Raw genomic sequence first — 26,618 nt, 5'->3', positions numbered from 1 at the left:
CTTTTTCAGGAAATTAAGGGACATAACTTGCCATGTTTCAAAAACCTAAAGGCCTTTTTTACTGCTGTAGTGCTCAGGGCTCTGATTTGGTTTTGGAGTATAAGGCTTATTGACAAAGAAAGATGGTCAGACCTCTCCTTGATAACCCAGTTCAGGCCGTGTGAGGTACCCGAAGCCATTACAGGTGCCAATTACATTGTGGAGGTTGCCACCCATGTGTCAGGTGGCCAAAAAGAAAGCTTTCCCTAATCTGTTGAAAAGTACCACATTATATGTGAAAGCAATGTCATCAGCAGATTCAGTGTCTACGGATTTCAACTTTGCACTGAAGCACATGAAGAACACACACTTCTTTAGTTTTGTGGGTATTGAGGTTTGGAAGAGGTGTGGTTGAACACAGCTGGAGAGAAGCAAGATGCTGAATCTTATGGCTATTTGCATTGCAAAGACATTTTTGAGTCTTTTTAATGCACTGTGGTGCTGTGAACGTTATATTTGATCTATAATAATGGAGCAGCCTCCCGTGACAGGCAGTGGGCTGCAGGTGGGGAGAAAGTTTTGGAGATACAGGAATGGAATAGTAGGAATAAAAAAGAAGTAATTTGCATGAAAGCAAAGCTTGGAAGCAGCAGTAATCTATTAATGCACAGAACGGTGAGCCTGGCCTGCCTCCAAAACTGTCTTTCATGCTAAACTTTATTTCTTGGATTATTGAAACTGAGATTGTGATCCTAATTAAAAAGTCATTACTGTCTCACAGTGTTTGCTCTTCCAGGATGAAATGTGATAAGAACATCTCAAACTTTGTTCTGATTTTTACCAAATTGTACTTTATTCCAGTATGTCAGAACACACCCATATTAGCTCACTTCTCATTATTTTCTAGCCTTGGCAAAAATACATCTAACTTACACTATCTGAATATAAATTTCAGCTTTAACTGTGTAAGGAAGACTGTTGTCCTTAAAACTTGAATTTGTTGGCTGGACAACAAACCCGATGAGTTCCTCCTCCTCTTTTTAGTCAAAGGAAAGATAGTGCTAGCAAGGAGCCATCCCAAGGTCAGACAGCCTTGATGTGAAGCTTTGGGATCCAGCTGAGAAGCTCACCAAGCCTGAGACTGATCGTGTGAGGACAGAGCCCTGTAGTGCCTTGCTTTGTGTTGGAAACACAAATGAGAGTTTAACCAAAAATAATATTGGAGGATATGAATTGAGTCAGACAAATTGGAACATGTGATTAGGAAAAGGTAAAAAAACCTCCTCAGTTGTATGTATGTACTTGGTAGCACAGTGGAAACCGCTTCCTGTCCCCAAGGATGTGCCTTGTGTGTCCTGCAGTACCATTCTGTGCTTCACTCCAGCACGGAAAATGGAAACCTCCATGGGTGTCTGTTCCTTGAGCAATCAGAAATCCTCTTGCCATGCTGAGAGAAAAGAACAGCTTGGCGTGGAGCAGGCTGGGTTCTGTACAGAGCTGGGAAGGATGATTGCTGATTGCCACATTGTGTTTTGCAGCTATTGTCCAAGGAGACACACTGGAAGAAATCTACAACCAAGTGAAGCAGATCATAGAGGAACAGTCTGGTCCTTACATCTGGGTTCCAGCAAAGGAAAAATTATGAAAACAGATTTTTATTTTTCATTTTCTAACTGACATCACCTACTACATCTGATGACTCTTAAGCCCTTCCAGTGGAGCCTGCCTCTAGTTCTTTCCAGCGTGGTTCATACCCTAACCATCACATTCTGCAGTTCCCATAATGCTTTACATTTGATGTCTCTCTTAGTTTAAATAATTTGTATTATTGTGTGTTGTTGGTTTGCCATTTTTCAAACATGACAGTGGAATGGCCTGACCAGCTATTAGTTTAGGGTGGGGGTGGGAGGGAATTGCTTGGTAAAATTCCTTAATGTTTAAGGGAAAGTACCTTTCAAAGATTTTTCAAAAGAGCTTTATAGACATTCTTTTAAAATTTCATAACAATTGAAAGAAAAGTTGTACTCAAGGAAGTTGTAAATTATGAGTAACTTTGCACGCTTAACTTCAATAGCATGGTTTGGTCAGGGCAATCAATTTCAGGTTTTATTTTGTGAGTTCAGTTCTATTCTCACAGTATCTTTTTTATTTCCAGGCAGTTAGAGAGAAATTTTCAAATTTTGAGTTGTCATTTTCATTAAGTCCCATTAATACCCCTCAAGGGATATTCATTTTCATAATTTCATATGAATATTCTTATAATCTATTTTTTCATTTTTTGCCAATAAAATTGCTAGGGACAAAGATGTGTAATGTTTTTAATCTTCCTTGTGAAACACTATTTGCAGTGTATTACAGAAATTCTTTATAGATAATGGTCATCACACTTTTTGAGCCTAAAATACATTTAGGTGCTACGAAACCTTGTATTTTTCAGAGGAATGCCAAATTTCCATTGGCAGTAATATAGAAAACAGCTGCAGAGATGGTCATTAGGGCAATGAGAGAATGATTCATAGCCTGAAAATGTGTGTGTTCTTAGGGGTCAGATTTTAATGAATATTTTACCCACAATAACTGCCTATTTTGTTATAATAAATATATATATATTAAACTTTCTTTAACTAAACTCTGTAACTATGGGAATTATTTTCTTTACATAGTTGCGCACACGTATAAATATATATATAAAATATATATTTTTCTTTTACCACTTACTCTTAGCTTTTTGTTTTGAAAAAAAAAACAAACTAGAATTTACCTTCCTTAATCACAAAAAGATGAAATGGGCTATGATGGCTGGGCATGAAGTCCAGGGAATAGTAGTACAAGAAAAAAAAAACATGCAAGTTCTCCTCTTTTCTACTGAATTTCGGGTGTTTGTCTTCCCCTGCCCCCTTTGTAATATGCATGTCTTAACCAAAGGGAGAATTCAGAGTCAACAATGCATTTTACATGTTCAGCTCGGATTGCACAGGCACAAGATCTTCCATTTGCAATGCACAAAGTTCTGTGCTGAATGTTATAATTACATTGTACCAAAACCTTCAGTAATGAAATTCTCTGATTCCCGTATTTTTTGGTACCTGCCATTGCTTGTTTGCAACTGATTGTTTATGAGGGATGTACTGATGGCAGTCGTGGGGCAGTCACACAACCAAATCAGCTTTGGTTTGTAAAGAATTATCAACACTATCCATTCCATTTGTTAGAAAGAGGAGAACAGCTAATAAACTTTATTGTATAATATATTTGTCAAGTGTGTTTTTAATTAAAAGAAATACAAGTATTGTAGCATTTTAAATTAATTGACTCAGAAAATGAAAATAATGTGTTAGTGGAACACAGTGATCAGATTGGAGTAGGTGAAGTTACTGCATTAAAAGTGGGTTTAAACTTGTGGTACAATTATTGCTGGTGTTACATGGAATGCTAATGACGCTTATAGGGAGTCTAAGCTGCTGGTACATGGCCCAAAATAATTTGTTTTGCAAGGTTTAGGAAGTTAGTTGTGCTGTCTTTCTGAGACTTCTGCAAGAAAGTGCAGGGTCTACTGGATTGATGCAGCTTTTGATTAATAATGTCATAAATGTTTAAGGGAGCTAAAAGGGTGCTGTAGTCTCTCTCTTTGGAAGTTACTGATGATTTGAGGTGTTTAGTGAGACATCTGAAAAGACCTCTAAAAAAACGGTAAAAATGTATAAATCTCTGCTATCAAATCTGCAAATATTCCTGAGATCTCTCTATTGTATACACTTCTTTTTACCTCTTTTTTTTTTCTTTTTTTAAACCCATCAGAGAGAGCTCTCTTCAGCTGAGTAGGTCTGTGAGGACTTACTCTTTCATATATTGGAGTGAACTTTACCCCCAGGCACTTGTCATATCCTGGCCAGGTATCACCAAATACTCCACTCAGACTGAAGTCCACAGTGATTTCCTTTCACAGATGTCATGCTGAAGTGAAAACAAGTCTTTGATCAAGAAAACCTAAAGGACTCTGCTGTTTTCTTTACGTTTTTCATTTTGTTTGTTTCTTGTCCTTGAGCCCAGGCAGAAAAGCTGATTCTGATAGCCCTGATACTCCTAGTTATCTTTTCTTATCTTGTAATCATTAGGATTCTGCATTATTTAGTATTTCTCTGGGTCTCATTTTTCCAGTATGAGCTGCTGATAGGTCTTTGATTCTTGGGTACGCTTTCTGCATTTTAAAGATACATTTTAGAATACATATAATTCTCTTAAAACTTCCACAACTAGGGTAAATTGGGAAATCCAAATGGCATCATAGTGTTGCATTACCACTCTTTTTCTGGCCCAGTGAAAACACCATGGATTTTCTTTCTGTCTCTTAACACAGCTGCCAATATTTGCTATACAGACAGATGCTTGATGAAGTATTTGTTACTCTGTTATTATTGTAAGTTATATTATACTAATTATTTCCTTTTGGGCATTTCTGCTAAATTGTTCTGAAAATTAGTTTAAGAACTTTAATATTTCCTTAAAGCACAGATATGAACAGCGTTAATAAAATAGGAAAATTATCCAATTTCTCATGAACTGTGGTTGTGTGATTGTTTAGAGGGGGCTGCATGCAGAGTAGGCCACCTGTATGAAAAGGCTGCTCCTCTGCCTTCTGAACCTTTGCTGCAGAGAATCAGAAGAACCACAGGGGAGGCCTGCACTGAATTCACATCCTACTAATTCTGCCCTTGCAGTCATTAGCAACTGGTGCTAGGACTGTGCATCAGTCTTATCATCTGTATATAAATGTAAACCCCGCTGCAAACATCAGAGAGGGCTTCAGATGTTAATCTGGCTAGCGGAAAGGGCAGAGGAAGCATCCAAATAATGGATCCTTCAAGAAATTTGGAAGGACTCCAGTGGTGCCAGGTTGTTCTTTAGCACTTCAGACAACACAGGGAAGATTAATTCCAGAGGCAGCCATAAGGTTTTGTTGAGGGGGGAGGTCTGGAGGCATCATTATTTGTCTTTTATAAGTTCCAAACTTGAAATAGCTATTAATTAACTCAGCTGTTGTCTTACAGTTGGTAATAAGTGTTGAAGTGTCCTGGCCAAATTGGAGTCAGGTAGATGAGTAACCAACTGCTGGAAGCATCCACGCCCCATTCCTGGCTGTGCAGGGTGGGGGGGGGGGGTGTGAGGAGGCAGCGGGACACAGCAGTTCTGTTCCTGGGAGCTCAATGCTTAGCTGAGCATAGCAGTCAGCACAGCAAAGCAGCACTCAGTGGCTTTTATCTAAACAAGGTGTTACAGCAGCTGCAGGTCACTGACTAACGAGTCAGGAAGAAAAGGGCAGCATAAATGAGTGTGGCTCTTTGGCAGCTACACTAAAATTTACAGCAACTTTTAACAGACCTATTGTCAGCAGAGTTTCTACTTTCTCTGGGCCTTCTCTAAAACCTTTAAAATCAGAATACTTCATCTATTTCATAGCACTTGCTATTAAATTTCAGGAGATGTGCACTTAGTATGCACTATACCACCTGTGGAGTGCACAGGCTTTGCTATTGTAAAAGCCTGGGTTTCTGGTTATGGCTTTATGAAATTTGTGACAGTGCTGAAAATGTAGTATAGTGACTATCTGCTCTAACCTTCAATCTCCTCCGGCTTCCTGAGCCCCATGTATAGGGAATATGTAGAACTCAAAGTGAGGATTTGGCTTCACAGTCCTGCCTTGCCCATGTGTGGCTGTTTATGGAAGTCTGTGGGTGGTGCCAACGCAGTAACAACCTCATTGGTGCCTCAGATATTTTGCAATTTCCAGGTCTGATTTTTTTTTTTGCCAGTCTAGAGGCAGTGTGAAGAGAGGCATGCTTTCTTTTCCACTTATTATGAGGTGACGTGTGCCAAGGTAAGATAAATTGTTGAACAAAGGGCATCTGCAATTGAATGCTGCTGATTTTCCCCTAAGACCAGACTGGAAAGAGCACACTTGCAGAAGCCTTGATCTGTTGGGGTTCTGAAGGCTGAAAAAATCACAGATCCCAAAATTTTCAACATGAAGAGCTCCAGAAATGTCTTCTGTCTTCTCTTCTTTCATGCAGGTAAGTGTCCTCCCAAACTTTGGCTGTGGCATGGTGTCTCTGGGGTTGACTTCTGTGTGATGTGAGAGAGCAGAAGGAAACTAGAGACACTTCAGAACCAGTCTCATATGGCCTGGAAAATAGAGTGAAATAATAGAAAAGGAATAGAAAAGACTCTATTGAACACCATTGACTCATTGGCATCAAATGCTGTGTTTCCTCAGCACTAAAGCTACTTCTCCTGGTACAGTAATGTCTGTTTCTCACAACAGTAAGCAGTTCTATTTACAGTTATTTTGTAAAAGTAGAAATAATTGCTTTATTTCACTTACTGTGTTCTGTGCAACATGTCAGCTTTCTCCTGTCACTCCAAATTCTAATGGTGACTACTTTTAATTTCAGAGGGGCAAAATTGTGAATAAACTTAAGTTCAGAGACTGATCTGCTGGTTTAAGATGTTTTTCATTGGCATTAGGAAGAAAGGCTAACTGCTCAATCCTACTTCAACTGGGTTAACTGGTAAGGAAGGAGCCAGGACATTACCCAGATCTGGCTTTAGTAACAGCAAAGTTCAGCAATTTGGAAAGGGACAAATAATCACCTGTTTTTGATGAATAAGATAAAAATCAACAGATTAATGTTTTTTCATTATTTTGGTTGAAATACAGAGCCAAATGAGCTTTATTTCATGTTTCAGGTGTATATGGCTAATGATTTCCTCATACAGTTCATACTTCTCCCCTGTGTGTATATCTAAAACTAGAATGCTGAGGCTGAAAGAATGGCACTTAACATACTGAGATGCTGGCACTCCAATTTAAGTTCCATTGGCTTGTGTTTATGAAAAGAAAACCAAACCCTTTATCAATGAAAACTGGGGTTCTTCCAGCCCCAAGGAATTAATGGTGACAGTTTCACCCAGGCAGATGTTAAGTTTCTGTGAGGTGTGTTTTTACCATAACCCTGTTGTGCCTTTCCTCTACTCATCTTGGTTCTCAGAATTCCTGCAACTCAGAGGTGGGCAGTTTCTCCCTCTGCTAGCATATGCTGCCGTGAAAACTTCCTGTAAGTTTTCCAAGTCTGACTTAATGTTTGTTGACAGCGGTAGAGTTGGCTCCCTGTTGCAGTGGAACAGCAAGCCAAACCCACAGTGTCAGTGTTGGATTTTTTTGGCATCAACAGTCTTGTTTAGTCTGCAGCCACCAAGTCAGAGCACGGGCTAGATGTGGCATCTCAACTGCATGTCACTGGTGGGGAAGTAGAGGGCCATTTAGGGGGTCTTGGAAAACCACACGACAAATGGCTTACAGCAGACTCCAGCTTAAAAATAAACATTGTAGAAAAGCAGTGGAACGTTGTGCCCCCTGCTTACGAAAATGACCTGTGCCTGTTTGTCAGTGCAACCCATCCTTGCGTTTGCAGCCACCTGGTTTGTGTCTGGAGACATCTCCTTAAAAAAAGCAACCAAGTGTTTGTAGCTTTGGTGCGTAGGAGGGTGGTATTTTGCCTGCTGAAAAGCACCTTTCTTCACTGATTAATGGAAATCTCCACTACTAAACTTCAGTCTTTTCATTGATGGCACCACCTCCCCTTTTCATCGCTGTGGTTACGGTCTTGTATGAAAGACTGTTTTGAAGGAAGAAGTTTACTATTTTAGTTTTCATAATAAGCCTAGTGGCAAGGCTCTTGAGCTCCTAGGGTTGCTTTTCTAATTCAGACCAAAAGGGTCTGGGGCAGGACTCCAGGTACTAACCAGCAATAGTTGAGACAAGAGTTATCTTTGGGCAGTCTCTTTGGTTTTGTAGTGAATCATTTTAAATGCTTTTGACTTGAGAAAAGATGATGTGTTCTGTAAGGTTTTAAAAATGGTCTAGACACCCTGACCTATTCCACGGTAGCCATATTTTTTATGTCAGAAACAAATGCCATGGGGTTTCAATATCTGAGTCTGAGCGTATCTTGTATTCAGTCAAAAAAACATTCAGTATTCATGTTAATTGGAATGAAAGTGGGAATCATCTCTTAGATACTCATTGCTGAAAGAGCCCTGATTTTTTTACTGTTTAGGGAGGAAAAGCAGAATGAAAGGTGGGCTCTTTGGGAACCTTTAAATGGTATGCTCTGTTATGAAGGCACTGATGTGTTTTACAATATTTTCTTTTGGTGGTGTGCTTACAGCTCTTGGGCTGGAACGTATTCGGTGGTGCACTGTCTCTGAGCAAGAACTTTCCAAGTGTAATGACATGAGCAAGGCCTTTGGTGAGGCTGGCATCCTTCCCTCTCTGGAGTGCACAGCAGGGGGGTCAGCTGCTAACTGCACCCAGATGATCCAGGTGAGTGTCACTGATTTAATTTCCCTGTGTGCGTAATAATAATCCACTGGCGACGACCACGGCTCTGTGGTGAGGGTCTGACCATCCAGGCAGCTGACCAGAGGCTTCCTGGCATTCATGTCTCTGAAAAATCAAAGCATATACTTGTTAAAAAAGATGTAATGCTGTTCCTGTGAAACTGAATGTCAGAATCGCCCCATGTTTGGCAGCTCAATATGGCCAGTCATTAGGAACACAGACAGCAAAGGTCTTAAATACTTCCTCTCAAATGCTAATCTTTGATTTGGGAGTTGTGTCAGATTTACTTAGCAGATATTTAAGAAGGGATGGAGTTATAAGATGCAGACAGCAGTTAAAGCTGCGCTGTTGAGCTTATAAGTAGATTGTATTTTGATAAACTCTGGATCAAACTCCTATTTCAGAGTCCTGTCATGGAAATTGCTGTGTGTACAGATGAGATGAGTATAAACCCAAATCAAATCTCCAAATACCAGAGTACAAGAGAGAGACAAAGCAGGAAGTGGGGTGAGCAAGTGGCATGCAAACCCAGCTGTATTAATTCAGCTGCCCAGAGTGTGCTCAGTTTCCAAAAGGAATATTACTCGGGGGAGGGTTTGAAACTGAACGTGTGGATTTGCAAAATGACGTGTGCAACCTCTTTGGGAGGTGTTAGGAGGCAAAAAGTGAATTGTGGAAGAAATGTGGAGGCAGGTAATCATGGTTGCCTTTACTGGCAGAGTGTGGGGGAAGGATGGCTGGCTGTGTTAATAAGTAATACACTGTGTAGAATTAAGGGTTTTTTGGAGGAAATGAAGACTGTCAAGGACAAGAGGTTTAGAGCAAGGAAAGGAGGCCTGGTAGATTAGCTAGAAGCAGATGAGGCAGATGACTGTGGACAGAAAAAGGAAGAAATTTCAAAAATTGGTGTCCTCCAAGTCTTACCAGGCAATCACCCCACAACTGGTATCTTGTAATTTTTGTCAAGAGAAGCAGCATGGCTGATTACTAAAACTGCCTCATTGCCTCTTCATAAGTACTGTTCTTGAGTGAGCAAGTCAAGACTGTACTGAAAAATGTTAGGAGCAGATGTCTGTATATATGTGGATCTTATCTTGGGATTAGACAGGAAATACATTTTAATGTCAGATGTTTCCAAAAGCATTCCCTGATGGCTGCATTGCACAAGGGGGCCTGTTGGACTCTGCAAAGCAGATTGTTGAAAGGGCTGATGAGTGTCTGCTCCTGAAATACAGAGCTCACAGAATTGCATCTGTAAGCCATTGCAAGCAACAGGCATCTATCTAAAACCTTGGATTCCTATAAAACTTGTTTAGCTGAACTCAGAAACCTGCAGGCAGATAGCATGAGTAAGTAGCTTTCTGATAACATGAATTTTCATGTAAGGCTTCAGACAAGACTTTGTCCTTGAGACCTCTTTTTTTTTTCCCTTGTGCTAATAATAATTACTCAGTATTTAAACTGGCCTGCGCTGTGTAGGACTGTGTGGAACTCCTGAGTCTGCATCCTCACTGAACTCTGACCTTTGAGGCCAAAAAGAGAGTGGGACACCACAGCTGAAGAGGCAGAGATATGCTGTTTTGTAACATTGCGTAACTTGGACTTAGTCCTGTGAATGTGTTACCATGTGGATAAACGAAAAAACCTTTTTGAATGAAGGTGTTTAAAAATTGAGAAATGTCTAAATATTTAACTAGGGAACCTGACAATATTTAGTGTGACCAGCGCTGTTCTTCACCAGGTCTTTAAACACTTGTGTAGGTAATTCTCAAATGTTGTGACACACAGAAATAAAGTTCCTCTGAAAGTAATTAATAAAGTATTACCATCACACGTACACTTATTAAAAAAAAAAGTATGTGGAATAGTCCCAAGCCTTTGCTAAATATATTGGCAAATGGTTTGTGGAAAAAATAAAATTTTGCTGATAGGTCACCTCAGCAGTAATTGTGTGCATTTAAAGGAGAGGTCTGTGGCCTGTAAAATAATTCATGTTAAATACAACAAGAGGCACTTTTTTGTCTTGTTCTGCTATTTATACACAAGCTATTGATCAGAGGCTCTGCTGCTAAACAGAACTCAAAGGCGCAGGTTTCCAACCAGAAAAATGCTATTTCACATGGAAATATGGCCACATAACACAGCCCTTGGCTTCTCTGGCCAGCCCTTTCATTTCAACTGCTGTTTTCTGTCCACCACCAATTCTAGAGGCTCATTTTGCTTTCCCTGAGGGTAACATCCTTCGAACTCCCACCTCTTCTCCTTCTCACTGTCAGGTGTCACTTCTAAACAACAGGTTCCTAAAGTGTCTTGTGCTCTGACCTTCACCAGTGGAATATCACATCAGGTTACTCCAGAAAGATTGTCTATTCTTTAAGATGGAAATATCTCCCAACCCCAACTCCTTTTCAGGTTCCCTTGGATTTGTTCAGCTCTCATTCAGGAGAATCAACTCTCAGGACATTTTTTGTTTTGGCTAATTAATCTATATCATCTTTTCTCTCCTTTGAGCCAAACAAGGATTTCAAATTACATGGCAGCTTCAAATCGGATTTAGGTATCAACATATTGCCTTTGCTCTCATAAGAGTTTTTAAAAATTTTCAAGCTTTTTATGTGTCCCAGCCTGTGGGAAACTGCTGTGGTGTGCTGGACAGCACAGTCCCAGCCCTGCTTTATCTAGTGCTTTGCAAGCTCCCAAGGGATGGGTAAGCTAAATCACTCTTCCAGTGCTGAAACAGAGGTTAAGCAAACTGATAAGAACTTGGAATCAGCTTAGAAATGCAAAATGTCACACTGCTGATTGTTTTCTTGGCATGATCTTGTCTCTGTGTGCGACAAGGCTGAGTTCAGTACACAGAGGGGGCTGTTCAGCTGGCCACAGTATGTGTATAGCAGTTCTCTCAGCCTTGCTGCTGAGGGAGATCCCATCCTGTGCTATCCAGAGCAATCCTGCAGCAGGATTCCAGCCAATCTGGTGTTACAGTCAACAGAAAAGACTCAGTGTTGCTGGACACCTTCCCAGCAGTGGATGCCTCAGATTGTGTTCCCCCAGTCTTTTTAGGTGCTTTCCTCCTTGGAAACACACTGCCACCTGCTCCCTCCTCTGTCTGTGTGTGGAGGAACAAGCAGCATGCTTTAAGGTTGCTTTGGAGTACACTTTGGCATTCAGATTTTGCAGTCCCAGAAGATACTGTTTCAAACTTTATGTGTATGAACTCAAAAAATATATTCACTTAAATCCTCAAGCTTTGATGGCACTAGCTATAAAGACACAAATGAAACTCCAAATTGCTGGACCTTGAGATTCATCACAGATTTTCAGGATCTGTTTCTAAGATTCCTGTGGGCTATTAATACTAGTGAAGGCATCATAGCACAGGATTGGTTTCTGCATTGTTTCTGAAGGAAGGCAGTTTTGAAGGTCTAAAATCCCTCTTGGTAATCGTTGTTCAGAAATTTGAGTGCCCTTAAAATAACTGTTTGGAGAAAAGAAAACATACAAATGAAGATTAAGGGGCCTCTTCTTTAAAGTCGTGGGTACTCTGGCTGTTGGTAAATACTGATAATTAAGTTTCAACATATATTCTGCCCTTTGCCTGCACAGGATGATTTGGCAGATGCAGTGACACTGGATGGCCGTTCCATTTACCAGGCTGGAAGAGAGCATGGTCTGAAACCTGTGGTTGGGGAAGTATATGATCAAGGTATATTCTGACTAAATAACTTTTAGATTACTTAAAATGTATAAGAAAAACCTCATCTTTACTGTTTCCATTTTATTTGGGATCCTCCCCTGTCAGACTCTAAATAGTAGGCAGGGGTCAGGTTCCTCCTTGATTGCTCCTGTAACAGACTGTGTGGGAAAGAGGAGGTACAGAGCTGTGGCTGAGTCTGTCCTTGTCAGAACAGCTGTTCTTGTAATAGGTTTGTTGGGTTGGGTTTTGTTTACTTTTTTACTCAGTGCTTACTGTCTTCTCTTATACATAGTTTTCAGATTAATGAATTGAAAAGTGTAAATTTTTAAGGTTTATCTCTCAAACTTGTACATTAGAGTAATTAGATTTTGGTTTTAGTAGTATATATGATTACCTGCTGGAGGAAAGGAAATGCTGATTCTGCTCCTTGTCTGGGTGACCTTAAGCTTTGAGTTCCTTTCAAGGCAGAGAAAATAATTTGTTGGTGACTTGTCATCTTGACTAAGGGCTCAGTATCAACATATTTGTGTAGTTCAGAGCTGGATGATGTGCCCCATAACTTTTAGAGGCCCAAGGAAAGGAAGAACTCTGGAAGCAGTCCGCAGGAAGTGGTGTCCCACCACTCTATTGAGAGATGGACCTAGATTTGGTTTGTAGCTGGGTCTTAGTGTCATCTGGTCAAAGGCATCCTCAGAAGTGCCTGTTGGGCTCAGTCCATGGGGTCTTGGATCATCTGTAACAGGCCCCCTCTTGTTAAATACATAATGACTCTGGTGAGGGAACTGTACTCTGGCTTCTCAAAACCAAACAGGCCTCATGATCCAGAGGCTGGCTATATCCATTAGTCAAGTTATGAGCCTCATATAAAAGTAAAGTGAGTGAAATTTAATGATAAAGTCAGATTGAATGACCTTATGATCACTCTAGACCCTCAACTCTTGACTCTATGAATTATCTCAAACTTAGAACAAAGAGAACGAAATGAGCTGTGATGCTCCAGGGACGTCAGCCCACTCTGCTGTATCAAAATTAAGATCAACTGGGGAGTGAATTTATATTGGTTTCAATTCAATCAAAATATATAAAGACTCAAAGAAAACTTCTTCCAGAAAGGAAAAGCAGGGTGACTTCAAAGTTAGAGCAGATTGCCTGTGGACTTTAAGACAATCCACACTGAAAAAATAACGGGGAACATTGATTCACAGTCAGCAGGTTCTCACCAAGGATGTGAACAGTCTGACCTGCCTGTGGGTAGGGGAGGCACAAGAGGCCACAAATCACTGTATCTCACTGTAATGCTGCTGTGTGAGGCTACTTAGCTTGATTCTCTTTCTTCCTATGCTGCAGAGATTGGAACTTCCTACTATGCTGTGGCTGTGGTAAAGAAGAGCTCTAACATCACCATCAACAGGTTGAAGGGTGTGCGTTCCTGCCACACAGGCATCAACAGAACTGCAGGCTGGGATGTGCCAGTGGGTTATCTGACTGACAGTGGGCGCCTGGCAGCAATGGGGTGTGACCTTCCGAAAGGTAAGAGTTACGGGGCAAAGATCTGTTCTTCAGCAATGCCTTTCCAAATGTGTGCACAGAAATGTGTGCTTCAGCTGCTGTTTTGTTCCTTGGCTTTGATGATGCTTGTATGAGGGAACAGACCTCAAGCAGGTCTGATGAAGACTTCAGAGTTTCTTAAACTCGGAAACCATCATCTAAGAAGAAAATGACTTATGCCTTCTAAGTCTCTTCAGAGATATGTTAAAATGAAATTGTAGGATCTTGTTTATTTTTTGCTAAAAATGTCTGTAATTTTCCATTTAGCTGTAAGTGACTATTTCAATGCAAGCTGTGTTCCTGGAGCAAATGGTGGGAACTATCCGGAATCCCTCTGTCAGCTCTGCAAAGGGAATTCAGCTGGAGAGCACAAATGTGAACAAAATTCCCAAGAGCAGTACTATGACTACAGTGGGGCTTTCAGGTAAAAATCGTGTCTCTGTCAATTTTTTTATCACTGTATATCACTTTCTCTGTAGACACCAGTTCAGGCCTCAATGACTGGAAATTGAAGCCACAAAGCTTCCAGTTGATCCTGTTAGAAAATCTGAAGTTTTGTTAGACAGCCATGCTTTTGACCCAACTGAACAAAAGTAGTGCTTAACCCACTGTTTCAGGTATTAATACCTGAGCATTAAAACCAAATGGATATTTAGCATATAAAATGCTGTTTGCTTTGTTCAGCAGCTGTTGACACAGTCTGAGTGTTTATTTCAGCAGGCTTTACCAACTTCATCTTTCCCAGTAAAACTTGATGGCCTGTGGAGTCTGAGAGCTGAACTGTTGCTCTGCTTGCCCATTTCAGTCACATCAGTTGCACTGAATTATTGAGTTGCTCTGCCCCCATTTTTGCACACAATCCCTTATTTTTCTCTTTCCTGTCTGTGCCGTGTTGCAGCCCCCAGTCCCTGAGTAGTAGCCTTAACTAAGCAAGGGCCAAATTTGCTTACAAGAAACACTTGCTCCTTTCTGCATATACCCCAAAGGATTGTGTGACTGCCTTAGACAGAGAACTGTCCTGGACAGAAAAAAGGTCATGATGTTTGTCCCAGGCAGCACTGAACATGTTGTCCATGTTCACCCAATGACAGTGATAGTTTACTTCATGCTCTAACAGCCACTAGTCTCTGCCTTGAGCAAAACTCAGCACAAGGAAATAGGTCAGTGTCTGTGTCTGATGGAACGCAGCACAGAACCCCCAGGCTGTCAGCAGTGGCTGGTGCATGGGAGATGGGTTTTGTAATGCATCTTTGTGCTTGGATTTATATTTATTAGGTGTTTGGCTGAAGATGCTGGAGAGGTTGCTTTTGTGAAGCACAGCACAGTGCCTGAAAATACAGACGGTGAGTAATCCTGAAGCTTGTTGAACAACGGCTGCAAGGTCTGAAATACAGTGTCTGGAATGACAGTATAATACCAAATGTTTGCTTTATTTTGAATTGAGGAATCAGCAAAAATATGCTGTAGTAGAGAAAACATATGCACTCACAGGGCTGTGCACCAGGAGACAGAGTCGTCCATGGGAGGTTTTTTCTTTTTTTCTTTTTTTTTTTTTTTTGGTAATGCTTGATAGTTTTCAGTAAAGGTGAAAGGTTAGAGGCGGAATCTTAAGCTGCTTTTAGAAAGAGCTTCAATCGCTTCCTTTTATACAGACCTGGGCTGTTACATTGCTCCAGCCTGCTAAAGGATTTCAGTAGAGACTAGCAGAAAGCTAACAAGAGGTGACCTGCCCTATCTGGCAGCATGTGAAAACCACCTTGAGCATAGCATTGATTTAATATCATGGACCTGTCTGACCCAGGGGAGAGAAAAAACAGAAAAAATAATTGCACGTGATCCTAAACTTAGGAATGCTGTTGATACTGCTGCAGACCCCAGTACAGCTGAGTGCAGTCTCACAAGTGTTAAGCTGTGTCTTGTCTCATCAGAGATGCAGGACTAAAGGCCCACATGGGTGCACGGGGTGTGTTGTGTGGTCAGTAGTTCAGAGATGCTCAGGAGCTGTGTGTCCTGCTCACATGTGCAAGTGATGTTTAGAGAAGGCTTGGAGTCAGAAGCACCAACCCCACCTGAGGTCTGTTCCATAGGCACGTTCTCTCTGATTCCAGGAAGAAGTCTTTTTCCATGGGCCCGGCGGCTTCGCTCCCGGAACTTCCAGCTCCTGTGTCGCGATGGCAGCACAGCTGATGTGACCAAGTGGAGGACCTGCCACCTGGCCCGAATCCCAGCTCGTGCTGTGGTTGTGCGGCCTGACACAGATGGGACAGTTGTCTACCAGCTCCTAAACCAGGGACAAGTAGGACACCATTTTTTCATCAGTGCATTGCATTTTAGAAGGGTTCTGTTGCCTGTCTAGGTGAACTGAAGACAGGATATCTGGGCACCTTTTGCTCTGTGGGGTTTGAAAGGGTATGTGTCCTCACACATCCCAGGTAGAGGGATGTCTGACAGGTGCTTTTTTCTTCTTTAACTTTACAGCAAAGATTTAATGGGGTGGGTGCCAAGTTTCAGATGTTTGACTCTGCAGCCTATGGTGCTCAAAATCTTCTGTTCCGAGACTCCACCACAGAGCTTGCTGCAATCTCAGCTCAGAATTACCAAGCATGGCTGGGTGACGAGTATCTTCATGCCATGCAAGCTCTGAACTGCAACCCCAACAGTAAGTTGTGTGTGGATTCCTGTTGATAGCCAAGAACAAAGATAGTTGATAACAGAGTTCATGTCTATTCTGGTTTTTCTCCTCCTCTTGGAGGGTTATGGCAAGATGCCAGTCTGATCTTTGTACATGGAGAAAGGTCACTTTTTGAGCTAGAAACAATGTCACATTGCAGAATACTTTCCTGTGCAAATTGACCTACTTTGTGTTACAAGATGCAAGCATTTTCTATCTCTTCTGGTGTATAAGACACATTAATCTGGTACTCTGCTACTCCTACTTGGTACTTAATTTCTTACCTGCTGACAAGGGGAAATAATACTGCACTGCTGTGCAAATCCTCAGGTAGTCTGTAGAACAGTATGATTGGATTCCTAGCAAAGAATTTCCTCCAGAGGCTGAAGGAAACCCTCAGTTGCTCTTTATTGAAGTGTTACAGTCTTTCCTACTATCAGAAGAAAGTGGAAATTACTTAATACACATTCTGGAAAAGTCAGAAAGACAGATTGTAAGAATTTCTGCCTTAAAATGCTTGATGATGCTGGCGATTGAGCCTCCAGACATGATCTGTTGTATGGCAAAGCCCCTCGGCTCCCAGACCTGTCTCTTCTGGGTGTTGCTCTGTGGCTGTCAGGTGTGAGGAGGTCTGTGTTCAGGGGGACTTCTTCCTGCACTCAACTACTACATTATGGCTGTGCTTAATGGCCAGCAATTGTAGGAGTTGTTGTTCCTTTGCTATGGATAGCTGTGCAGTGGGGACATAACTGCTAATCTGGAGTGCCCTGGTTCCTGATCAGGTGTAAGTCTGAGCTGGAGGGATGGAGAGCAACACAGAAGCAAACATTTTTCAATAACATGTATAGGATATGTGTGACACTGGGCAGTGTGAATTCCTCATTGTCTATTGCAAAGTGAATATAGTATTTGCTTTTCAATTTTGTGCAGCATTGCCAGAAAGCCTGAACTGGTGTGTTGTATCCACTGAGGAGATCTGGAAATGTGGTGAAATGGCCGTTGCCTTTAGGAAAAAGAATTTGAAACCAGAAATTCAGTGTATTTCAGCCAAGACAAAGGAAGAGTGCATGGAGCTGATCCAGGTAGGCTGCTCCAGTCCTTGTCCAATAAACCAAATGAACAGAAGCTGCTCTCGGCTGGATTAGAGGTGCCTGCATTCACTCAGGTGACCAGTAGGAACACTGGATTTCAAGAAGGTAGCTCAGATGGTATGGATGGGTCTGAACCCTGATGATCTTCAGCTGTGATAAGAGCACTGCACTGTTGCTCATGTAACTCAAGCCTTGTATGTGTGAAATCTCCTGTCCCTGTTTCACTGATGATGCTTTATGCACATTTTGGAAGTTTTCTTTAGCAGTGCATTGCTCTTTTGCTGTAAGCCTTGCCCTTTGAGGTGCAACAGGTGTGATGCTAAAGGTGTCATCATTGCAGCAGGGAAAGTATGCTGTTTTTTCACAGAAATGCTACATTTTCTTATATTTTGCAGAAAAGGGAAAGTGATGCTGTAGTTCTGGGTGGAGCTGATATTTACACAGCTGGGAAGACATACGGCCTTGTACCAGCTGCTGGAGAAGGTTACTTGGGTAAGAAGGTTGGGAAACATAAATATAGACCTTATTTTTCCAGGCTGTTTGAAAACAGCTCTAAAAGCACAGCCCTCTGTTCCCTAGCCCTGCTTGGAAAGCTGTTTTCAAAGCAGTGAGAATTACTACCGTCATGTCATAGATGGAGGAGGAAATGAGATGAGACTTCTGCAGTGAAGAAACTTACCCGTCCTGCTGCAGGGCCAGGTTTAGGCTTTGACAGTTTTGACTCTTGTATTTCTTTATCTTTTCAATTTTGCAAAAGGATATTTACAACAGAAAAAAATAGTATTCATACAGTAAAAATATTTTTAACAGAAACAGAACGACAGAAGTTAAACAATAGATTCTAGTTAGAAGCAAATTCTTCCTGTCAATGTGGCTGTTTCAAAGTCAGCAATGAAAAGTGAAGTCACTTAAGGTAGAGTTTCAATATGCTGCAAAACTCATTGAAGTTTTAATGTAGGTTAAAAGTAACTTCTTAAAGCAGATGTGCTAAGTCACTGATGACCCAAATGTTGTGTTTCAGAGGGCTGTATTTGTAAGAGCTGGCATTAACAAGAACACTTCCCTGTTTGTCTCTAGATTATTCAGCTCAGGTGTGTAGCAGTACCAGCTTACAGGCTACAGGTGAATGCAGCAGTGTGAGGTAGTACAAGTGAAGAGTAATTAGATGTACATCCATGCTTCCTGACCAGCTGAGTGTTGGTGCAATTGAAGCTGTCACCAATAAGTATAATGGATCCATAGATGATCACTAAGCTATGGAAATGCTTCATGTGTTATGTTTTTTTCTACTAGCTGATGACAGCAGCAATGCATACTATGCTGTGGTGTTAGTGAAACGAAATCTGTCCAACACGTTCACCATCAGTGACCTGAAAGGGAAGAAGTCCTGCCACACAGGATTGGGAAGAAATGCTGGATGGAATATTCCCATTGGCATACTAATTAAGAGGGGGATTATTAAGATCAGAGACTGTAACATTCCTCAAGGTAAGACAACAGTACAACACATCAAAATTACAGTAATAGTCTAATGATAAACTTTTAGCTAGGAAAGTAATTTTGATATTTCATAGCTCTATATTAATCATATCTGTTTGTGAAGGGGTGTTGTGTTTTTAATATAAAGTTTTGAAATTTTAAGTTTGCCACTAGAGTGGACTAGTGAAGGATTCTAACTAAGAATGTTACATCTAACATGAAAGTATTAATTTCATTTATCAAAAATTCATTGCCTAATTTAGGTAGGACAGGACCTTGGAGGTCATTTAGTCCAACCAACTACTCAAAGCAGGTCTGGTAGTTCAGATTGCTCAGGATATGTCCAGGCTGGTTCTGAGTAACTCCTAAGACAGAGATTACATACAACATCTGTGGACTCGGACCAACCTCGGTATTAAGAATTATTTTCTTGTACCTAATCAGAATTGTCCCTCTTGTAACTTCAGTCTTTTACTTGTCATTTTTTTGCTCTGCATCCCTGAGAACGATCTGCCTCTGTTTTCCTGACAAACCTGCTTTGTAACTGAAGACAACAATATACTGTTAGTTGTCTTATCTCCAGGCTGACCAAACCCACCTCTCAGCCTGGTAAGTGTGAGTTGTGCTCCAGCCTTCTGAGCATCCCACTCTCCTTCTACCGTATTTGCTCTGGAATGCCAGTGTCTGTCTAACACTGGGATCTCAGAACATGGCACAGATGTCAGAGGAGAACCATTGCTCCCTGACTGCTCCGTTAACACACCTCAGTATGTCATGAGCCTTCACTAGCACAGAACCATGCTGCTGACTCTTGATCAACCTGTTGTCCACCGAGATCCCCAGATCCCTTATTTTTACAGAACTGGTCTTCAGCCTGCCGGCCCCTAGCTTTTCATCATCTTACTCCATCCTAAAAGCAGGATTCTGCACTTGCCTTTGTTGAACTTGAGGTTTTTGCCAGCCTGTTTCTCCAGCATGGCCAGACCCGTCTCAGTGGCCTCCAGTGTATCAAATTCCCAAAGTTTATTCCAGTTTTCAGAAATGCATTTGAAAAGTCCATTGCTTTTTATATTGAATCAACTTTATCACGTTGTTTTGAAAAATCCTGCTTTCACATCTGACTGCCTTGGCTTTTGCTTGAGGATATTGACTCAAATCAGATATCAATAATAGAATAGTCACATAGTTACATAAAATACAGATGTGTCCTCTCTAGGAGGTACTTACAGTTCTGGATATCATTACAGCAAATGTTGCATCCCTTTATCTTTGTCCAGAATTTTGTGTTTATTTTCAAACTGCATTAGCCAATGAAGCAATGTACCACAAGAAGAAAAGGATCTGTAACCACAGAACTCCACGTTCTAATTTTGCTTACCTTTTTTCTATCTGGTTCCTGGGAAGCTCTTTAGTTTCATTACATAGTCAGCTAAATAGTGCTTTGAAAATATTTTAAAAGTTCTCGTTTGTGAATTCCAGTAAGGCTGCTGTAACTCATATTTCCAGTGTTCTACTGAAAACTGCATTGGTTATAACTTCATATAAACTGCTTTATTTTTGTGGAGAGCCTACACTTTTCATTCCTGATGTTGTTGGTTTGTCTTTTCTCAGCTGTGAGTGAGTTTTTCTCTGCCAGCTGTGTGCCTTCAGCTGAACAAGACAATTACCCACCCAAACTCTGCCAACTCTGTATTGGGGATGAAAGTGGAAACAATAAATGCAGTGCAAGTAACCAGGAACGTTATTACAGCTACAGTGGAGCCTTCAGGTAACTAATGCCTGTGATTGTTAGTCTGTCAGTTTGTCAACATGCAAGGAGGACCTTGTTTCCATCCCAGTCAGCAAACAGTGGTTACAGCATGTGCTGTAAATGAGGTGGGACATATGTCCCCGGATGTCTTCCCCAGTACAGGGCATAAGGCATTACACTAGATCATGTCCAAGCCTTTTGCCATCTTCCTGGTCTGCAGACGCCCACATGTTAGACCAACAGCCTAACCCATATGTCTGTACAAAGAACTCACCTAGTGAGGACCATTAGATTGTCATCAGTCTCCAGTCTTGCTTTAATCTAGTGTTGCAGCCAGTCTGCAACTCTGAATGGGCAGGTCATCCATAGAGAACTCCAGCAAGGAAACAGGCATACAGTAGCCAGGATCTGGCTGCTGTGAGTCCATACAGAAGTGACAGGCTAGTGATGGGGAGCCAGTAGTGAGTGTTCACTACTGATTCACTGGTGGCTGCATCTGAAGACAGATTTCTGAACAGCAGAAACAGCTGTGGCCAATGTTCAATTACCAAATCTTCTTCAAAACAAAATATGTTAAAAACACAGGGGGGAAATAGTATACAATAGAATAAATACATTGTGTTACAGTGTACATCTATGTAGGGGGCCACACCGAAGACTGTGAAACTCTTAGATATGAAACAAGCAATTCCTTTTCCTGACCTTCACCTCTGAAGATAATGCTGCATGTAACAGCTGGCACAGAGCCGTCTTTTTCCTTCAGGGGAGGAGACTTCAACAGCAGCTGCCTGGTAAATAGTGAAGTGTTAGACTCGGATAACTACTTTTTGCAAATCTGTTTAGTTGTGTCCAGCTGCTCTGCTGTGGTACATGCCTTGGAGGCAAATTCCAGATCCTCTGCTGTACTTCATGGATTAACAAGAGCCAGCTCCCAGTTAGCAGATGAATGAACAACACACACTGTTACAGGCTGTATCAGCCTTGTTCATATTCTAAGCTTGTGCATTTGATAATAGTGCCCATGCAGTCTCACTTTATATGGAGATCACTTTTTGGTTTTCATAGAGAAGATGTTTAACATATTGAGCAATGTGGAAAGTTTTAGGTATTTAAAAGGTTAGGATTTGGGTGAAAAAAATGGATGATCACCATTTTCTACAAGGTGGGAGTGGGTCTGGTTCTGACACTTAGATGATCCTCTCTGAAAGAAGAATGAGTTATGGAAGGTGATTGAAATGAGCTTAAAATTGACCACCAGATTTCCAGATTCCTTCAACTCTGACTGTCTTCAGCCTAACCTGACTAAAGGTATGAGAAGCCATTCAGTTTGTGTATATCCCACTGTGCAGAGTAGTGAAAAATCTGTCAGGAACAGCTTTTTCTCATGGTGAAATGCACTGAACAACACCTCCTGAGATCTCATTCTCTGCATGACAGTGTCAGCTATGTTTTGATAAGACCTCTGATTATAACTGCTGATGTTAAACCAGGTACAATTGAACTATATGTATTTTGGGTAACTGTTAGCAGTAATAACTTTACCTTGCATTTTGTACTGCATAAGCCGTGCACAGTTACAGCTTTACATCTGTTTGATTGGTGGGTTTAATTATCTTTTTTCAGGAAGTGCTTCTGGAAACGTTTGTAGAATAAATTACAATGTACCACCACTGAACTGTTACCCACAGATCATCTGCCAGCACACATTGCCCAAAATACCTGGGTAGATTTTTTTTTTGCAAGTTCATGCAGCTCGCTGTTTTGAGATTAATGTTATTTATGTATTTCTTGCTGAATGCAGCCAGTGGTATGCATTTGTCCTGTCTGTTAACTTCATATTTCTGGCTTAACACAAAAATGTCCAAACAGCCTGTGGTGCCTGTTGCACTGTGCACTAGAGGACACCACAGAGTAACAAATGCTGGTAAAGGTGTGTGTTCTACCCCTCTGCCCTGGCACTCCTTATAGTGGGATACCACAGTCATAGGAGAGGAGATGATTTTAGGGTAGGCTTGGCATGTTGGGCTGTTTCTACTTCAGAAAATTAGAGGAAGCTGAACTTAGCTCAGGAATGGTACCCTTAGAAACTGCAGTTAGAAGAACTGGAAATCCTCAATATACAGGGCTGTAAATATGGCACTGAGTATCATGATAAGACTTACATTTCTTTGCTCACCTAATATTGGCCTTTTCTGTTGTTTCTCACACTGTTTTTAATAAAATATTTCTACTGTGTTACTCTCTTAAAATTCTTGATTCAGAATAGTTTTTAATACTTTGCTAAAATGTTGTTTTTCTCTCCTTTCAACATGCTTAATTTCTGTTTTTTCTTATTAACTTTGGATCCAGTATATTTTTTGCAGCAATGTAAGTAAGAAAAGTTGTATTCTAACCCTATGAATATATATATATTTGAAAATGTGGTTCACATAAAGATGCTTTGAATTGAATTTATATCTTTGACTTCCTTTAGGTGCCTGGTGGAGAACTCTGGGGATGTGGCCTTTGTGAAGCACTCGACAGTGTTTGAGAACACAGATGGTATTTAGTTTTACAAAGCTCTTTATTATAATTCAATTATTTTCTCTTGCTCTAAAGCATTCAATTAGTGACAATGACAACTTTCTTTTTTTCAGGTAAAAGCAATGATAGTTGGGCCCAAAACTTGAAGTCCAGTGATTTCCAGTTACTGTGTCCAAATGGTGCCCGTGCTGAAGTCACCCAGTTTGCTGACTGTCACCTGGCTCAGGTGCCAGCTCAAGCCATTATGGTTCACCCAGATACTAACATTTTTGCTGTATATGGACTACTGGAAAAAGCCCAGGTATTAATAATCCATGTATTTTAGGGGGAGCTGTATATGGTCTAACACAGTCCAAGGATTGAGACAACCGGACCATTCTGCTTGAGCATCATGGCACTGTGCACCCTGTTGTTGGGAGTGTAACAGGGAAGGTAAAATACAAACCATGTAATTCCCCCAGTAAAATCACCCTGGTGCACAGTGGATTTCAACTTTTTGCTCTGCCACTGGTGCAGTAGTAATTTTCCTGGAGCTGAAGTAGTTTTTCCATGACTTTTCCATGTTTCTGCATGACTTTGGGGTCTACAGGAAATAAAGTACATGCTAACACTTTTCCATTCTGGAATTTTCTTAGGAATGCAACAGAGTTCTGCTGGGTATATTTATGCTGCAGCCACGTACAGGGTAAACCGTCTGCCTGGCTGCTTCAGAGAGGTTCCTCTCCGTACTGAAGTTCACTTGTTCAAAAGCAATGCTGAGTGTCTCCGTGCTGGGATTCAGTCATTTCTGTAACTCCTGTGCAGCCAAACCCTACATTACACAACAATATTTAGGCAGAAGAATTTTTTTAAATTACAGTTCTTTCGAGATAGTAACTAAAAAAACAGAATCACAAATGCTGTTCTTGTAATTGCCAGTGGCAGAATTTTGTATCTAATCTACTGGAGCGTCTAAAAGCAAACGCATAAGAGAGTCTGCAATTGTGTATGAATTTTTCATCTCCAAAACAGTTCCTATCGTCTTTTCATGTTGTGTGGGAGGAACATGGCACTTAATCGTGCAAAATACTTAAATTCTTGTGTTCTTTTCAGGCCTACTTTGGAAATAGCAATGGAAATGGATTCAAAATGTTTGATTCTTCAGCTTTTCAAGGAAAAAACTTAATCTTTAAGGATTCTGCTGTTGAGATTGTGCCAGTACAAGAGAGGAGAACATACACAGAATGGCTGGAGAGTGAATATGTTGAGTCCCTTGAAGGGATGCAAACACCACAGTGCTCTGGGGCAGGCAATACAATAACACAGTACTCCCTCATGGCTACTGTCATTCCACTTCTCATTTTGTGTCAGATACAAAGCTTGGATTAGCACAGTCCGAACAGCAACTTCCAGGCCACCTCTGCCTTACCACCTTCTCTTCAGAAAAGCTGCTGTTTGGATAACCTGCTGTGCTACCATTTGAATGCCTCTTCCTGCCTCTTGCAGGGCAAGTGCCAACAGCACCTGCTCGTCAGGGGAGTGAGGTGGGGCTGGAAGCTGCCCCATCTATGTGGATGAGGTGGAATTTGGGGCAGAAGCCAGCAATATAGTATCAACATGGTTTACAAGATCAGTCCAAGCCTGGAGCATCTCTGCCATCACTGCTGATGTTGAACCACCCAGGCTTTCCAGGTACTATTAGATGGATATACTGGGTTTCTGACCTGTAGAAGAATTTCTGCATCTTCAAAGGCAGTATCAAAAATCTTGTCTAGTGCACCCTCGCTGGGCTCCTGGCTGGTTATGTTCACACTCCACATCCCTGCTTAACCCATCCTGCCCAGTTTCTCCTGAGCTCTGCTGCCATAGTGGTACGTGCACAGAGGACAGACAGGCTTTAAACAGAGAGCAGTCTAGAATGCAGCTTCTGCCACGGAGAGGGTCTTCCACCTTCCAGTAGAAGAAAGTAGGAGAAATTTCCAAAGACACTGAACAAAAAAGAAGCCCAGAGAGACTTGGATGGGACTACTTGTATACAGAGAAAAGAACAAAGCCATATGTGAGCATTCACAGAGCTTGTTGACTTTTCGCACCCAGTATTTGCACTGCTGGTGAGAGATGTCCTGTGATCTTTCTTTCATCTGATGCAGTCTCCATCAAGAACCTCATGGCCGTCCTCCTTCCCCACAGGGCTATCCTGAGTGCCTGTGCATGAAACTTGTATTTGCTACAGGTGAAACCAAGTGCTTCACTTCTGAATAACCATTTCTGTTTCTACTGGCTGTAGAATGGGGGGGTTATTTTTATCCATAGCTGCACTAACCACAAATGTTGCTGTGCTGCTGGCAGGCACTGCCCTCCTGCCTGCAGCAACCACCTCATGATCCTGCGATGAACAGACATTTGGTGTAATAAAAAACTGATAAAACCAGGCAATAATCATGTAGATAAGTGAAAAAAAATAAAACACGAGGAGTAATTACACTTTAACCAGACTTCAGCCTGATAGTTAAACTACTGCCTTTCTGGCACATGAACAGTTGTGTTCCTCGTTTGCTGTGCACCATTCCATTGCTCCCAGGTTACTGGGGCTGGAGCAGGACAGATGAAGGCTGGTCCCCAGCTGTGCCAGTGGGATGAGTGTGTCTATGTCAGGGATCTGTGGTGCAGTGCCCAGTGCTCAGACCCGCAATTAGTGGCCAGCTGCCCCCCAGCTGCTGTCACCGTGGTGTTCCTTTTCTCTGTGCTTGTGGTCAGTTCTGAAATAGCTGGCTGGGCAGGAGCCAGCAGTGTGCCCAGGGGCCAAGAAGGCCAGTGGCATCCAGCCCGTATCAAGGATAATGTGGCCAGCAGGAGAGGGAAGCTGATTCTTCTCTCTGTGCACTGTGCTGTGGCATTAGTGAGGCCACAGTACATAGTGCTGTGTCCAGTTCTGGGCCCCTCCATTCAGGAAGGACGTTGAGATGCTGGAGCGTGTCCAGAGAAGGGCAGTGGATCTGGGGAAGGATCCGGAGCGCACAAGTCTGATGAGTTGTGGCAGGGGGTGCAGAGCCTGAAGAGCAGCTGAAAGGAGGTTGTAGCCAGGCGGGGGTCGGACACTTCTCCCAGGTGGCAAGTGACAGGACAAAGGACAGGGCCTCAAGCTGTGCCGAGGAGGTTTAGGTTGGACATCAGGAGGAATTTCTTCCCAGGAAGGGTGATTAGACACTGGACTGGGCTGCCCGGGGAGGTGGTGGCGTCACGGCCCCCGGGGCCGGGGGGTAGCGGTGCTGTTGGGGCACAGGCGGGACATCCCCGCGGTGCCCCTGCCATGGCTAAGCTGGTTACAGCGGTGCTGGCTCGATGGCCCCTCCCACCCCAGACCATTCGGTGTGTCCGATCCCTTTGCAGCCTCATCCTCCCTATCCCTCCCGCGCCTTCAGCCGGCGGGGCGGTGAGAGCACTGCGCATGCGCGCCGGGCCCCCGCTGCGGCGCCGCTGCCGCTGTGCGCGCGCCCCCTGGC

The 26,618-nt window shown here is 42.1% G+C and overlaps 2 protein-coding genes across 21 annotated transcripts in view; both read left to right on the top strand.

The window, feature by feature from the left end:
- DLG1 (discs large MAGUK scaffold protein 1) overlaps positions 1 to 3,226 on the top strand; it is a 145,169-nt gene extending 141,943 nt beyond the window's left edge. For all 15 annotated transcript variants that reach the window (XM_071566801.1, XM_071566806.1, XM_071566799.1 and 12 more), the window contains one exon: positions 1,518 to 3,226. In XM_071566801.1, the coding sequence (XP_071422902.1) occupies positions 1,518 to 1,624 (107 nt within the window). In that variant the 3' untranslated portion in view covers positions 1,625 to 3,226. The remainder of the gene's footprint in view (positions 1 to 1,517) is intronic.
- A 1,987-nt stretch (positions 3,227 to 5,213) lies between these two features.
- Positions 5,214 to 25,599, top strand: MELTF (melanotransferrin). Of its 6 annotated transcripts, none has more exons than XR_011698747.1 (16): positions 5,218 to 6,047; positions 8,205 to 8,359; positions 11,984 to 12,083; positions 13,422 to 13,604; positions 13,890 to 14,046; positions 14,898 to 14,965; positions 15,731 to 15,918; positions 16,101 to 16,281; positions 17,224 to 17,375; positions 17,780 to 17,876; positions 18,678 to 18,872; positions 20,475 to 20,631; positions 23,087 to 23,154; positions 23,250 to 23,362; positions 23,462 to 23,568; positions 24,229 to 24,317. XR_011698747.1 is itself a non-coding variant. In XM_071566402.1 (16 exons), exons 1-16 carry the CDS (start codon positions 6,002 to 6,004, stop codon positions 25,497 to 25,499), a joined length of 2,202 nt encoding a protein of 733 aa, XP_071422503.1. In that variant the 5' UTR covers positions 5,218 to 6,001; the 3' UTR covers positions 25,500 to 25,599. The 6 variants fall into 6 exon arrangements, 4 of the variants coding, with proteins under 4 accessions (XP_071422503.1, XP_071422502.1, XP_071422501.1 ...); XM_071566402.1 differs by lacking the exon at positions 23,462 to 23,568 and adding an exon at positions 25,429 to 25,599 and having other exon boundaries at positions 23,250 to 23,437; positions 24,229 to 24,424; XM_071566401.1 differs by having other exon boundaries at positions 23,462 to 24,322.
- Positions 25,600 to 26,618: the final 1,019 nt, after the last annotated feature.

This window comes from Pithys albifrons, chromosome 11, assembly GCF_047495875.1.
Source record: "Pithys albifrons albifrons isolate INPA30051 chromosome 11, PitAlb_v1, whole genome shotgun sequence".
In the NCBI taxonomy this organism is placed as follows: domain Eukaryota; kingdom Metazoa; phylum Chordata; class Aves; order Passeriformes; family Thamnophilidae; genus Pithys; species Pithys albifrons.
Note: the sequence above shows the minus strand (reverse complement) of the source record. Positions and strands in the feature narration are given on the sequence as shown.